General features: G+C 51.1%; 1 protein-coding gene across 5 annotated transcripts in view; it reads right to left on the bottom strand.

Moving 5' to 3' along the window:
* DEPTOR (DEP domain containing MTOR interacting protein) overlaps nt 1-14526 on the bottom strand; it is a 166463-nt gene that overhangs the window by 23104 nt on the left and 128833 nt on the right. The window contains exon 9 of one of the 5 annotated variants that reach the window (XM_025001760.2): nt 7344-10838. The exons of the other annotated variants lie outside the window; for them this stretch is intronic. Within the exon in view, the coding sequence (XP_024857528.1) occupies nt 10830-10838 (9 nt within the window). The 3' untranslated portion in view covers nt 7344-10829. Of the gene's footprint in view, nt 1-7343; nt 10839-14526 lie in introns of those variants that run through there. 5 annotated transcript variants of the gene reach the window in all.

The raw sequence follows: 14526 nt of genomic DNA, 5'->3' as shown, positions 1-14526 counted from the left end.
TCAGCAGGCAGGAGATAAAGTCTCGTCTTTGCTCTGCACCCAGAGAGCTGAATCATTCTGAACATGCTACCTCACTTCTCCAAGCATTAGTTCTTCATTCGATCAATTGGGCTGGCTGGGAAAAAGTGTATATTATTATATGAGACTTTACAGCATCTTTCAGCTCTAATATGAGAAAAAATACCTACTTGGGAGCTCCCTGGTTGCCTAATGGTTAGGATTCTGGGCTTTCACTGCTGTTGCTCAGGTTCAATCCCTAGTTGGGGAACTGAGATCCTGCAAGCCATGTGGCGCAGTCAAAAAATTTAAAGAAAAAGAAAAAATGACTCCTCTTCATTAGTGATCAAACAACTATTGAACAACTGTTATAGCAACTTTGGTCTCCTGGTTGCTTAGGTGCTAAGAACTAGGCCAAGAGTTTGCTTACATTCCATTTGCAAGGGAGACACGATTTTTAGACATGAAGTTGAGAAAAGTACAAATGAAGGAGTGTAGGAGGAGGTGCTCTCATGCGCTTAAGTGTTCTCAACATGTAAATAACAGCAACTGCTGCTGCTGCTGCTGCGAAGTCACTTCAGTCGTGTCTGACTCTGTGTGGCCCCATAGACGGCAGCCCGGCGGGCTCCCCGTCCCTGGGATTCTCCAGGCAAGAACACTGGAGTGGGTTGCCATTTCCTTCTCCAATGCATGAAAGGGAAAAGTGAAAGTGAAGTCACTCAGTCGTGCCCTACTCTTAGCGACCCTGTGGACTGCAGCCTACCAGGCTCCTCCATCCATGGGATTTTCCAGGCAAAATAACAGCAACGGCAGAGGTCTAAAAGACACACTACAGGGACTTCCCTCTCGGTCCAGGGTTAAGACTCTGCCTTCCCGCAGGGGGCGTGGGTTCGATCTCCGGTCGGGGAAGCCGGTCGGGGAACCAAGATCCGACATGCGTGAGGCCAGCAACAGCAACAAGATGCATTACAGTGACGCTGCAGATTATCCCTCTTTACTTTCAGTAAAGGACAGAACAATTGGTCTCATTAGGTGTAACATATGTGCATAAGCTATGGTCCCGGAGTCCACTTCTAAACATGTCCCCAGTATGAAGACTGCAGTACGATAAAGTTATACAAAATTCAGAAGCAGACAACTAATCCATGATCTTAGAATTCCTGGGTAGCAGTTCCACTCGTGATTTGCTTTGTAATATAGTTTGAGATGTACATGAATAATTTGTACATTTTCTATACAGTACAATCAATTTTTTAAACTCTTTCTTTTTATAATTTACAAGTTCAGCCAAGCTACAAATTCTCTGAGTTATACTTTACTCAATTGTAGAATGGGGATTGTATTTATTATGGGGATCAAACCTGACGAGGTACTAAGCCCAGTGTTTAATAGCAGTGAAGCTAAATAAATGTTCTCTCTGCCCCTCTTCCTGTACAACCTCTCCCTCCAAAAGAGCCCCGTGGATGCAGACTGTTGAAACAGAGTCAGACCATCACACAGGTCCACAGGTGGGAAGCCAGCTGGGTTCTGGTTTGGGAAACAGAAATAGATGTCAAGTTGCAGTTTTTCATTCATATCAGAAATTTAAACATACTTATTTTAAATGGAGAAATTTAAATAGGAAGGATACATTAGGAGGTTGGGATTAATGTATACACACTACTGTATAAAAAAAAGACAACCAAAAAGGATGAGCCGTGTGACATGTGTACGAGACTCAATATTTTGTAATAACCTATAAGGGAAGAGAATCTGAAGAAGAATATCATACACATTTATTTATTCTGAATTGCTGACTCAGTGATAGGTAGATACTTGCTGTGCTGAACGCCCGAAACTAACATGCTATTGTAAACCAGCTATACTTCAATAAAAGAAAGAAACATTTTTAAAAAGAAAAACATAAAAAACCCCACAGGGTGATAAGAGAAAAAGTTTCCCAATCCAACAGAACTCCATAAGGATAAAGAATCCATAAGCCACAGTAAATAATCAGCATAATTTTAAAGTAAGCAGAACAGTGGGATTCAGTTAGAAGAATCTCTGCTCCTGTCCCTAAGATATTCACTTTAATAAAGTTGCTTCAGAACTGAAGTAGTCACACAGCATTTAACTAGACTCACGGATGGTCCTTGGACACAGCACTAGAGACATAAGCTGCGTCAAGACGTCAGTCACACCTCTCGCATGAGTTCCTTCCACCCACAGAATGCTTTATGTTTATAAACGCTCAGATTCAACAAGGATACTACTCAGGAGTTTGGTACATTCCTGGAGGAGATAAGTTGTGTGTCTATGCTTATTGCGTAATAGCTCTGACAGCGCAACACTGTTCCTGGAAAAAAAGAAAGACAACTTGCAGCTGTGGGTTCAGTTCATAAATCTCTCCACCAAGCATGCAGCTGGCTGGACAGTGGCTGGCGTGGGAGGAGGCAGAGGTCCGGCTCTCAGACACACACAGGAGCTGCTCTCCAGAGAATTCCAGCCTTCCCCTGCGTTCGGAGCCTTTTCAGAGGCTATACGGCTCTGCGGTGTCCCCGGAGAGCAGACTCCACAATTAGCCCTGAAGGAACACCAACGTGTGCAAGAACAACTTTCTTCCACAATACAACAGGGACAACAACAAAAGCCCGCTAGAGAACTTTTGTTGCCAATGGAAAAACTCAGAGTGCTTGCTGGCTTCAGAAAGAATCTGCTCCCTTCAGACCCAGGCCAGCCTTGGTCCACTCTGCTCGGCTGCGGGGGGTGGGGGTGGTCGTGACGCCCTGGCGGGGATTCGGCCGTGAGGAGCTCGCGGTCAGTCCAGAGAGCCTGGGCTCCCCAAGTCAGGATGAACGTGCGCCTTCCTGGCCGTGCTCTGAGACGCGGGCCAGGCTGGCAGAGGATCTGCGGTCCACACTGGCAGTTCCGTCCCCCCCACAGGCAACTCATGACTGCACGGGGACTGCGTCCGGGGGCTGCTTGAGCTAAAGACAGCACGCTTCTGGCCCGGTGGTTTGCCCAGGTTCAGGGAACTGAACAGAAGCAACGCAGGCGCCGATAACCCCTGGACTCCCCGGACGTCCTGCTCTGCTGGAGGAGTCTGACACCCGGGAGCCTTCACACGGCAGGAGACATGCCGTGATGACACCCCGCTCCTCCCACACACAGCTGGCGGCCCTGTGGACACGGAAGCTCCCTACAATTCCCCCTCTTTGCAGACTGGGTCTTCCACCAGCGGGAGACACGTTCTGACCACAAGCATTCACTCCCACAGGAGCTGACGGCCAAAGCAAAGAGGCTCCAGGTCACACTTCCTCGCTGACCCTGAATTCTTTCCTCCACAAGAAACCTTTACTCAATTAGCAGTTTACCCTTAGAATGTCTGTCGTTCGCCATTTGACACCCAGAAATTATGCTTTTTTTCTGAATTACACTAAAATGTAAAATTAATATACCCAAGATGTTCAAATTCAATGAGACACGGAAGACAGTAACGTTATTCATAAAGTTATTCATGTTTTTGTGCAAAAACATACATTACAACTTTGTTTTCACAAATGCAATGCGTTTTCATATATTTTCTAAATTAATTTGTTTTTAATTGGAGGATAATGGCTTTACAATGTTGTGTTGGCCTCTGCCGTATCAGCCACAGGGATGCATGTGTCCCCTCTGTCTTGAGCCTCCCTCCCACCCCACCCCACCCCACCCCACAGGTGTTTTCATATATTATTTTAATCACAAGGGGGGGTCTGCTGTGCATTGATGGTATTCTCTAGCATGTACGATTGAGTCTAGTCTTCTGTTTGTTTTAAATATTTTCACTAGGCCGGCTGCACAGCTTGCCGGCTCCCAGTCCCCACTGGGACCCCAAGGGTGGAGCTCGGGCCCCTGCACGGGGGTGGAGTCCTCCGCGCTGGGCGACCAGGGGCCCCCGAGTGAGGCGGGCCTCGTTCCTCCACTCTTCCTCAGGAGTGCTGCTGCTCCTGTGTGTGTGCGCACGTGTGTGTGCACTCTGTACAGATACACAGGCCACTGTCGAGCTGGTAGTGTTTTGACGGGAAAAGTAAAAGGATTATAAACAGGACTAAGCATGGAGCAACCTCCTGGGGGGCAGGATATCCGGGACCCAGACCCTTAGACTGTCTTAGAGAAGGCTAACGGGAGCAGAGCTCCCAGGGGGCAGAGCGGAGCCCACACTTCTGCTCTGGAGCCCCTTCCTGACTCCACCAGTGGCCAGGGCCGTACTCAGGACCCAGAAATCCGTGCGTGCAGAGAAGAGGCTGCCGACCAGCCTCCCCAGACCGTCTCAGCTCAGGGACTTGCGCCGAAGGGTCAGGAGAGCTCCACACTGACGCGGCGCAGGGCTGGGGCAGGAAAGCCAGCCACCTCCCGGCTCCCGCCGTCCAGTGGGAAAGAGAGGGCACGGCACGGCGTGTTACACTCGGGGCAGGTCCACTTCAGAAGCCTCACACACAGACCCAGAGAATGTGTGGATTTGAAGATTGGGCATCCCTCCAATGTCTCCATTCCCGGAGAAATGCCTAACCCCTGGCAGAGCTGATAACACATTTTGCCAAGATTAGCCAGATGGACGAGCTGAAGAGCAGAAAGGAGAACAATGCCAATTGACGTGAAGAGCACCGTGATACGATGGGAAGATTAAGGGCCCTGGAGCCAGGCAGACCTGGGGGAATCTGGCTTTTCGTTCTGTCACTGAGTTGCACAAGCAGAGGCTGTGAGTCACTCTTTCAGCCTCGACTGTAAGACACAGCTAATCTGCAGCTCGTAGGGCTGTGTGACGAAGACGACAGGAGACGACACGCGTTAGGCAACGGGTGTAGCGCCAGTCTGAGCCCAGCAGAGACGGGCTCCTCCTTCCCACCATGCCCAGAGGACATACCAGACATAGTCGCATTAAGCAGTCTGCCCTCCCGGTCAGCTCGAATGAATGTTTACTTCTAAGGCTAATCCACTGGATTCTTAGCCAGGACCAAACTCTTCTTACTAAGCCTGTATGTAAGAAAGTGATTATAGGCTAACCCTGAAAAGCTGACTTCCATTCTGGGCATTTAAAAATGCTTCCAGGAACATTTTCCAGATGGTCATATTCAGCCTGGTCATATTGCTTCTTTCACGAAGTAGCCAAAATAAGCTAGGTCGTGTAGACAACTCGAGTTTGCCAGAACCAGTTCTCTTAGAAGTTTGGAGAGAGAAGACCAAACCGAGAGCTCCTACTTTAAACACTTAATCCATTCTGGGCCCCAGCCTCAAGGAGCCAGAGGGAAGAAGACAGAGTGGGTTTCTGCTCACAGAGACAACAGTGAAAGCAACCTCATTCTAGATTATGCAACTCAATTCCACACACAACAGCATGCACCAGTACCGCAGGCAGAGAAGGAGCTACCGCTCGTGAGGATACCCCGTTCTCCTTCACTGGGTGGATCTCACGTTTATTCTCCCCATCCCCTCCTCATACTTGTACCAGGAGCATTCTGAGGGCCACTTATTAGGAAGGGCATACATATAAACAAGGGAACAGAGCTACGCGGTGTCAACTCGGCCAAGCAAGAAGTCCATTTCCCAGAGTCCCTCTCCAAGGCAGCCTCGGAGTCGAGTCAGCACGGGAGAAATGTGCATAGCATCTGGAAGGTAGGTGTACAAGCCGGCATGGCTCACGGCTGCCCTGGTGACAGAGGCCCGCAGAGACGCCATGGAGTGCAGCCTGCCCCACCCTATGTGGCCCCGGACCTGGGTCCTGCGGTCCTGTCCCCGGCTGAGGAGAGCGGCTTCAACCCCACCGGCCGTGAGCTCATACACTCGAGGACACCCCGGCGTGTCCAGCTGTCTGCGACCCCACAGACCGTACAGTCCATGGAGTTCTCCAGGCCCGAGTACTGGAGTGGGGAGCTGCTCCCTTCTCCAGGGCATCTTCCCCACCCAGGGTCCCGCATAGTCCTCCAGGGATTTCTTCTCCAGCCTCCCCAATAATCCCATTCCAGAACCTTCAGGAAAGAAAGCTGGAGTCGCCCAGCCAGACATGACAATTTGGGAGCCATAAACGACGGAGGGACTTACTGAATGCCCAGGGAGAAGGAAACGAGTGGTAGGGAGAAGTTATTACCACACACGCAGCGACGTTAACGGGACTACAGCTGCTCTCGGTTGCCCTTGAGGTGAGAGATGAACGCAGAAGGGCTGGCAGCTTCCAGCTTGCCCAGGCGCCCCAACCACCAGCCTGTATCTATCTGCTCCTCCCACTGCCTGTCCAACAAGAAGGACTCTCTCGCCCACCACCAGACCCTCTAAAAGAAGCGTCAAACAGGAACAGTCACACAGGCTTGAGACAGAGGATAAGCGAGTCAGAGCTCGGGTTCCAGCAGCAGAAATCTGACAGAGACATAAAGATGGAAGCTGACTGGCCAGACAGGACTGAAAGATCTGAGGATGGAAGCTGAGGACTGAGAGAAGAGGCAGGTTTAAGGCAAAGGCAAGCAAGGACTCGGAGGCACAGCTATGCTGATGAGACACTGGTGCTGGCCTCCAGATGAGACGGAACATGCCCCAGGGCGCTGAGCGTGTGGGGCGAGGACTCACACTGGGGGTCAGGACACAGAGTTGGCGAATGGTGCAGTGGGGGCGGGCGTGGACTCGGGACTGCAGAACGGAGCGCCGGGGACCTCCCTGCCAGTCCCAAGCTTAAGGCTCCCTGCTCCATGGTGGGGCCGGGTTCCATCCCTGGTCGGGGAACTAGGGTCTCAGACGCTGCAACCAGAGATCCCACGTCTGCAGAGAAGAGCTGGTGCAACACACAATTAAAAAACAAACAAAAACCCCAAATGGAACACCTAGTTACAGACACGGATTTTCTCCCAGCCCTCTCGGTATATATCCCACCTCCACACGATCGGAAGCTCCGAGAGAGGGAGTGACAGATTTCCCCAGAGCCTGAGGCACCACGCCGGGCCACACAGCTCTGGTTCCAGCTGACACGGAAGCGGGTGGCCCACAGCAGCTCGGGGCTTCCCAGCTGGCGCCAGTGGTAAAGAACCCGCCTGCCAATGCAGGTGACATGAGAGACCGGGTTCGATCCCTGCGTTGGGAAGGTCCCCTGGAGGAGGGCACGGCCACCCACTCCAGTGTTCTTGCTGGAGAATCCCATGGACAGAGGGGCCTGGTGGGCTACAGTCCATGGGGTCGCAGAGAGTCGGACACGACTGTCTTAGCACACAAAGAACAGTTGGCACCCCGCCCCCTGACCTCTCCAAGGCAGCCCCGCCCCCTGACCTCTCCAAGGCAGCCCCGCCCCCTGACCTCTCCAAGGCAGCCCCGCCCCCTGACGTCTCCAAGGCAGCCCCGCCCCCTGACCTCTCCAAGGCAACCCCGCCCCCTGACCTCTCCAAGGCAGCAGGCGGTCATGCCACCTGTGGGCCCACACAGATGAGGCCTGTGCCTGGCCCTGATTATTCTGGAACTTGAGCTCATCGGCCCAGCTGTGGGTTCATGCAGGCCAGAACGCAGTGCAGTTGGCCACTGTGGCCCCACCGAGGCCCAGCAGCTGGTCACACGCGGCCCCAGACAAAGGCAGCTTTCTCTCTCGTCTGAGAGCGGGGGGCTCTGGGGGCCTCCTGGGCAGATGGCTGGCCTTCCCCGCCCCCCAGCAAGACAGCCGCGTCTCAACGCCTGCCCTGGGAGCTTTTCCCCAGTCAGCAGAAGCTGCAGCCAAATCTGGGTGGCCGCAGGCCTAGCATGAAGGAGGAGGGGGAAGGAAACAGTTTCTCCTCAGCAGAGAAAAATCCACGTTTTAAACCGAAATACCCGACGCGTATTTGAATTCACAAGAAATCAACCTCCTTAAACTAGCCTTAAACTTGCCTCCGTACGTTTTCCTTCTCTTTTAAAAAAACTTCTGCCGTTCAAAGAGAACAGGACACGGTGGGATCTTCCCAGGCTGCGGGACCGCAGCTGCGCCCTGGCAGCTCTGTGGCAGCCTCGTCATCCAAAGGGGCTGGAAGCCCATCCCTCCTCAGGGACGTGGGGCAGAGCTGTGTCTGAGGCTGGCTCCCGGGGAGCCGGGCTTCTGGAATGCCACGAGGCCCAGCTGCAACGATTCAAAGCCGCTGCGCTGGTCGCAGACGTCACGGGGGCTCGGGCACACGGTCAGGGGCTGGGGGCTGCCGTCCGGCTTCGTGAGAAGTGTGACATCATGAGTCAAATATGCTTGGAACCAATGCGCGGCAAGGAGACACCTCCGAGCGAAACGCACAGCACGCACGCGCCTCTGCAGTGTCTCAGAGAGAAGCCACGGAACCCCGCCTTCCGCCTGAACCTGAGGCACGGAGCCCGCACAGCCTGTCTTCCAGCACCGGAAGGATGAGGCAGCGCGGAGCACATCCTTTAAGGGTCTGGGTGGTGCGCCTCACTCGGCAGCTGCACGGGGAAATCACCTGTGAGTTTCTGAAAACTGCTGATGAACCAGCCTCGCCCCAGACCAGGGAGTCCCTACCTCTGGATATCGTTGTTGGGGTTTCCAGGTGATTCTGAGGGACGCTGAAAGCTGAGGAACAGTGGTCTGGGCATTCACTCAAGGATTTGCGTGTTCCTGCTTATGCTCGTTTCAAACAAGAGGATTAGACAGAAGTCCAGTCCCCCAGCTGGAATTCACCGATGAGAAGAGCTGAACTCACTCTGTACTTGGCCCGGAACAACTTAATTTGGGTCTTTGATTTTCTAAGATGTAAAATGGAGTTAATAGTACTTGCTCAGCTCTGTTTCAGGAAGTTGTGAGAAATGTAATATTCTTTGACCTATGTTTAACCAAAGCTAAGCATTTTCATTATTACTATTAAAAACAGTTGAACATAATATAAACTCAAAAGAGGCCAGATCATATTAATTACTGAAATGACTATGATGGCAGGGGTGGAGCAGAGAAGGGATGGAAATAATACAAACTGGGTTTCCCCAGGGCAGGCCAGGCATGAAACTGCTCTCTCTCCCTCTCTCTCCCTCTCTCTCTCTCACACACACACAATTTCACAGCACGGTCAGGAGTGCTCAGAGCCTAGTTCTGGTTATCTTCCTTAAGCCTGCCTAAGTCACTTCACTTCTGTGGACTTGACTTTCCTTACCTGTAAAATGAGGTTAGACCAGGAGATTTAGAGCCTGGGTCCAAAGGTAGATGATCCATAAACAGCACTAAACTGTGCAGCTGTGACTCTGTCTCTCACTCTCTGTCTCTCACACACGGCCCTTTGTGATTCTGTCTCTCACTTTCTGTCTCTCACACACACACAGCCCTTTTTTTTCTAGGAAAAATGCCCACAGCTGCCACTACTTTCTCAGAGGCATATGACCCGTACATAATGTTAAGAACCAGTGGAATCTTTTCAGCTCTCAGTTTCTGATTACTGGTAGTGGGAATAACACTTCTATTGGTGTTGGAAATTCAAAAGACATTTTTATATGGGTGAACTTCAAACACATTTATAAATCTACCCTGGATGACAGCCAAGAATAACATCTAGCCAATGACCATTAAACGCTGTCAACAGCTTCTTCCCCCTGCCAGAAGTCAAACTAGTTTGAAAGTGATGTCGAAAAACCAGCAAGGTCTACTCTGGCCCAGAGAGGCCTGCAGGGACCAGAGCCGCCCGGGTCCCTGCCAACCCGGAGGCCTTCTGAAGGTCCACTCTCTGGTTCCACGGGGAGGATGTGTGTGCATGGCTGAATGACAAACGGAGCAGGAAACGGATCCTTAGGGCAAAGGCAGACAGATCGAAAGACAGGGCGCAGCCAGAATGAGGACCAAACCAGTGCCAGAGAGACAGACAGCGGAGGGAAGCAGGTGCCGAAGCGCTGAGTGGAGCGAGGTTTCTGACGGTGCCTAGTTCGGGTGCTGCGTGAGGCTCCTGACGATGTAATCGCTTGCTATCCCGGGACACTAAGGTTCGTGCTTTCAGCCTTCCAACAGCAGAACATACTCGTTCCGGAGCCCAGCTTACATTGTCATATTACAGCCTAAAATGAACTGCTTTGGGCCACTCGAATCCCTGGGATACACAAGGCTCGGAGACACGGACACATTCTTTCCAGTTTTCAAAGCTCAAGCCTGTACTGTCAAGCCTTTTATTCATTTGAATTTCTTAGCTCACAAGAATGCCGACCATCACGGTCAAGTTCTTGGAGGACACAGTTTCACAACAAGAGCCAGGGCGGCGCCAACCCAAACGCAGTATTATCCTCTGTCCACAGGAGCAGCTAAATCCCTAAGGCACAGTAAGGGCATTTTTGGCTTATTTTTTCTCTTGATATAATCACTTCCACACATTTACAGTAACGGTTCCAAAGCACAGGGTCTAGAGCCAGGTACGTCTGAGTTCACACACAAATCTTAACCTCAGGCAAAGTTCTTAACCCTCTGAACCACAGTTTTTTCCCATCTGTAAAAATGGAGACAATACCTCTGTCCAGAATTGCTGTTTTCAGTGATAAAGCAGAGATGACGTAGCACGGCTCTCATCACGTACCATCACTCGAGCAGAGATGACCTAGCACGGCTCTCATCACGTACCATCACTCGAGCAAAGATAACCTAGCACGGCTCTCATCACGTACCATCACTCGAGCAGAGATGACCTAGCACGGCTCTCATCACGTACCATCACTCGAGCAGAGATGACCTAGCACGGCTCTCATCACGTACCATCACTCGAGCAAAGATGACCTAGCACGGCTCTCATCACGTACCATCACTCGAGCAGAGATGACCTAGCACGGCTCTCATCACGTACCATCACTCGGCCAGTGTGGCTTTAATTGATCTCAGAAGTGTTTTCACTAGTTCTCCATTATATCTCCTGAAAGGACCAGACAGGGCCCCAAAATGTTAAATGGAAAGGCTACCGTTTTATACAACTACATTCAGTGCCATCTGCCTCTTTATCTGAAATAACTAATACATTGTCTGGACATCCATTTTCAAATTCATTTAGAAGACAAACATGGGCACCAACTCTGTACCAGGCCAGACGCCCGCGATCTTCGTATGAATTATATGGCCGCTGCTGGTCTGCAGGACACCTTATATTTGTCTCTCTGCTTTAGAATATTAATTACAGAGCTTCGGGAACGGACTCCCAATTATTTATTTGACCATGAATAAATGGAATCATTAAATGAGATTTTAAAAATAACGGTGAGCACTGTTAGGTGTCACGTGGTGTGTGGCGGGCGTTAGAATGAAGTCCCCCTGTCTGAGCACTGTTAGGTGTCACGTGGTGTGTGGCAGGCGTTGGAATGAAGTCCCCCTGTCTGCCTGCCGCTAAGAAGCTCTTGTAGTCTAGTAAAGCTGTGATGCTGCCTGAAGTAGAGTCTCCACTGTCTCTACCCACAGAAGTTAATTTATTGACTCAACAAACGCTCAATGCGCATGTAGCAAAAAAAAAAAAAAAAAAGGTTAGCTATTACCCCTGCCACAGAGCACGTGTTCTGGAAGGGATCAAAGAAAACACAAACATATCTGTGAAGGAAACAAGCAGGGAGATCTGAGAGCGGCGAGGGCTCTGGCTCACACTGTCAGTCTGGCTCAGCTCACTTCATCCCGTCTACTCTTTCTCTCGCCCTCGGAAAGGTAGAACACGAAGCACTCAAATTCCCAGCCCCCCTGAAGTGGCTGAACAGTACAGTCTCAGCCAATGAGATGTGGGCAGAAATGCTACGAAAACGTCCCCTCCTAGGACTTCCCTGGTGGTCTGGTGATCGAGACCCCATGTCCCCTGCGGAGGGTGCAGGCCTGAGCCCTGACTGGGGAACCTAGATCCCACGTGCCGAGCAGTGAGACACAAACAAGCAAAAAAAGGCTTCCCAGCCAAACTAAAGAGGAGGAAGCGTTTAAAGTGAGGTGTCAAAGCCAAGGAGCCAAGAAAAGAGAATTCTACGTGGAAGAAACAGCAAATGCAAGCTTGCCTGGTGGCTCGGCTGGTAAAGAATCCGCCTGCAATGCGGGAGACCTGGGTTCGATCTCTGGGTTCAGAAGATCCCCTGGAGAAGGGAAAGGCTACCTACTCCAGTGTTCTGGCCTGAAGAATCCCATGGACAGTATAGTCCATGGGGTCACAAAGAGTCGGACACGGCTGAGCGACTTTCACTTTATGGAGAGAAAGCAACCACTGGCTTGAGGAACTAAAATGTGGTGATGGAGATGAGCAAAGAGGAAGGAGGCCAGGAGAGAAGGTCTGAAAGGCAAGCAGAGGTCAGATCACCTGGGCCCGGGAAGCGGAAGTGACCCTCTGAGAGTTTACCCTGATCCCAACATGGAACCAACCAAGGCCGTCAAGCAGGGGAGCGGCAGGGCCTGGCTGGCTTGATTGCCGGGAGGAGAATGAATGACAAGGCTGCGAGAGGGGGTGTAAGTGGGCCTCCCTGCTGGTCCGGGGTTGGGAGGCTGCCTGCCAGTGCAGGGGGCTCAGTTTTGACCCCTGGTCCAGGAAGACCCCATGAGCGTCAAGCCCACAGGCCACAACTCCTGTGGCTCCGTGCCCTGGGGCCCGTGCTGTGACAAGAGCCGCCACCATAACGCAGAGCTCGGGCACTGCAGCTACAGAAAAGCCCCTGCTCGCTGCAGCTATAGAAAGTCTGTGTGCAGCAACCCAGCGTAGCCAAAACTTTGAAAAAAATTTTTTTAATGTAAAGAAAAAAAGAGTAGGTGTAAGGAGACCAGTTAGAGCCACGGTAGTCCTGGTGAGAGGAGACAGTGGTTTGGATTTGGGAAAATAAAGAAAAACAGAGGCATCTGAGATACATTTTGGAAGCATCTGGAATTGGAGGGAAAAGAAAAAGGCAAGCATGACTTCTAGATTTCTGGCCTCAGCAGCTGGGTGGACGGTAACGATGTTCACTGAGATGGAAGAGACTGGAGGAGGAGCAGGAATGTGGAAAACAAAGCATTCAATCAACTCAACATCCGTGATTCCCGTTCCAGGGGCCCAAGCCTCCGCCAAACGAATGTCCTCCTGACTTGGCTCCCATCATCTCCCTCTCCCTCACAGGCCCTCCCGGGAGACCTGCAAGCTGTAACTGTCATACTAACAATCGTTGACTTTATCTGGCAGGAAAAAACTGATGGGTAGAAGTAAGAGACTCTAAAATTAAAGGCTAAAGGGCAGGCTCAGCACATGACTTTGCAACCTTGAGCATGGAATTCTGAAAATGAATGAAACGTGCAAACTTACAAAAATGTGTATTTGAGACCTCAAGTCTTGCTCCCAGTCATGTTCCCACCAAACAGACACACCACAGCTCGTAATTAAATATCTGAGTGAAGAATTACCATCTGCCTCTTCTCTGGACCTGAAGTTCCACGAGCACAGGGGCCTCGCTTGTTCTGCTACCAGCGGACCCACAGGGCACCACGTGCATCAGGCACGCAGATTCACCGTCTGAAGCTCTTGAGGCTGGCAGTGTGGGATCACGGTGACACAGGGCCACGTGCTTTCTCCTGTGCTACAGGAGACCCCTCCTTCTGAAGGCTGGGAGTGTGGGATCACGGTGACACAGGGCCACGTGCTTTCTTCTACTCTATAGGAGACCCTCCTTCTGGGGGCTGGGAGTGTGGAATCATGGTGCTTGCAGAGACACATGCTTTCTCCTGTGCTACAGGAGACCCTCCTTCTGGAGGCTGGGAGTGTGGGGTCACGGTGCCCAAGGGCCACAGGCTGTCTCCTGCTCTGTAGGAGACCCTCCTTCTGGAGGCTGGAAGTGTGGGATCACAGTGCCCGAGGGCCACGCACTTTCTCCTGCTCTATAGGCGCCTCCTTGCACCCTCCAGCATCCGATGTTTGCTGGCAATCCTCGGCGTGTAGATATATCCCTCGCCATCACGTGGCCATCTTCTCCACATGTACTTCACATTATCTTTCTTCTGTGTGGATCTATGTCCAAATAGCCCCTTTTAATAAGTAAACCAATCAAATTGGATGAAGGCCTAATGAGCTCATCTTAACTTGATTACCTCTTTGAAGACCCTATGTCCAAATAAAGTCACATTCTTAGGTACTGTGAGTTAGGACTTCAATATATCTTTTCTTTCAGGACCAGGACACACTTGAATCCACCAGAGTCGCCCAGAGTAAACGCAACATCTCCCAGATTCCCTTGCAGCTAAGTGCGGCCATTTGTGGTCATGTTCTAGTCAGTGGGATATAAACAGGAGCAGTGTGTGCAGCTTCTTGGGAGTATCTTGAAGGGAGGAACAGTGCCCTTCTGCTTCCCTTCTTACTTTATGGAGAGCTGGAACGTAAGCCTAATGGCTGGAGTGACAGCAGCCATCCTAGCCCCTGAGGTGGGGCTGCAAATGGAAAGTGAACAAAGTGAAAACACAGACCACAGCGACATATCTCGGTCTTGAACTAACTTTCTTTCAACTTACACGTGGCAAAGAAATACTAATCTTAACCACTGTTTCCAAGATTTCACATAGCTCATAAAGGAAGCTAACTGTAACTGATATACCACCGTAAACTGTGGAATCTTCTGTATGTCACACAT

Source organism: Bos taurus, chromosome 14 (assembly GCF_002263795.3).
Source record: "Bos taurus isolate L1 Dominette 01449 registration number 42190680 breed Hereford chromosome 14, ARS-UCD2.0, whole genome shotgun sequence".
Lineage (NCBI taxonomy): Eukaryota > Metazoa > Chordata > Mammalia > Artiodactyla > Bovidae > Bos > Bos taurus.
Note: the sequence above shows the minus strand (reverse complement) of the source record. Positions and strands in the feature narration are given on the sequence as shown.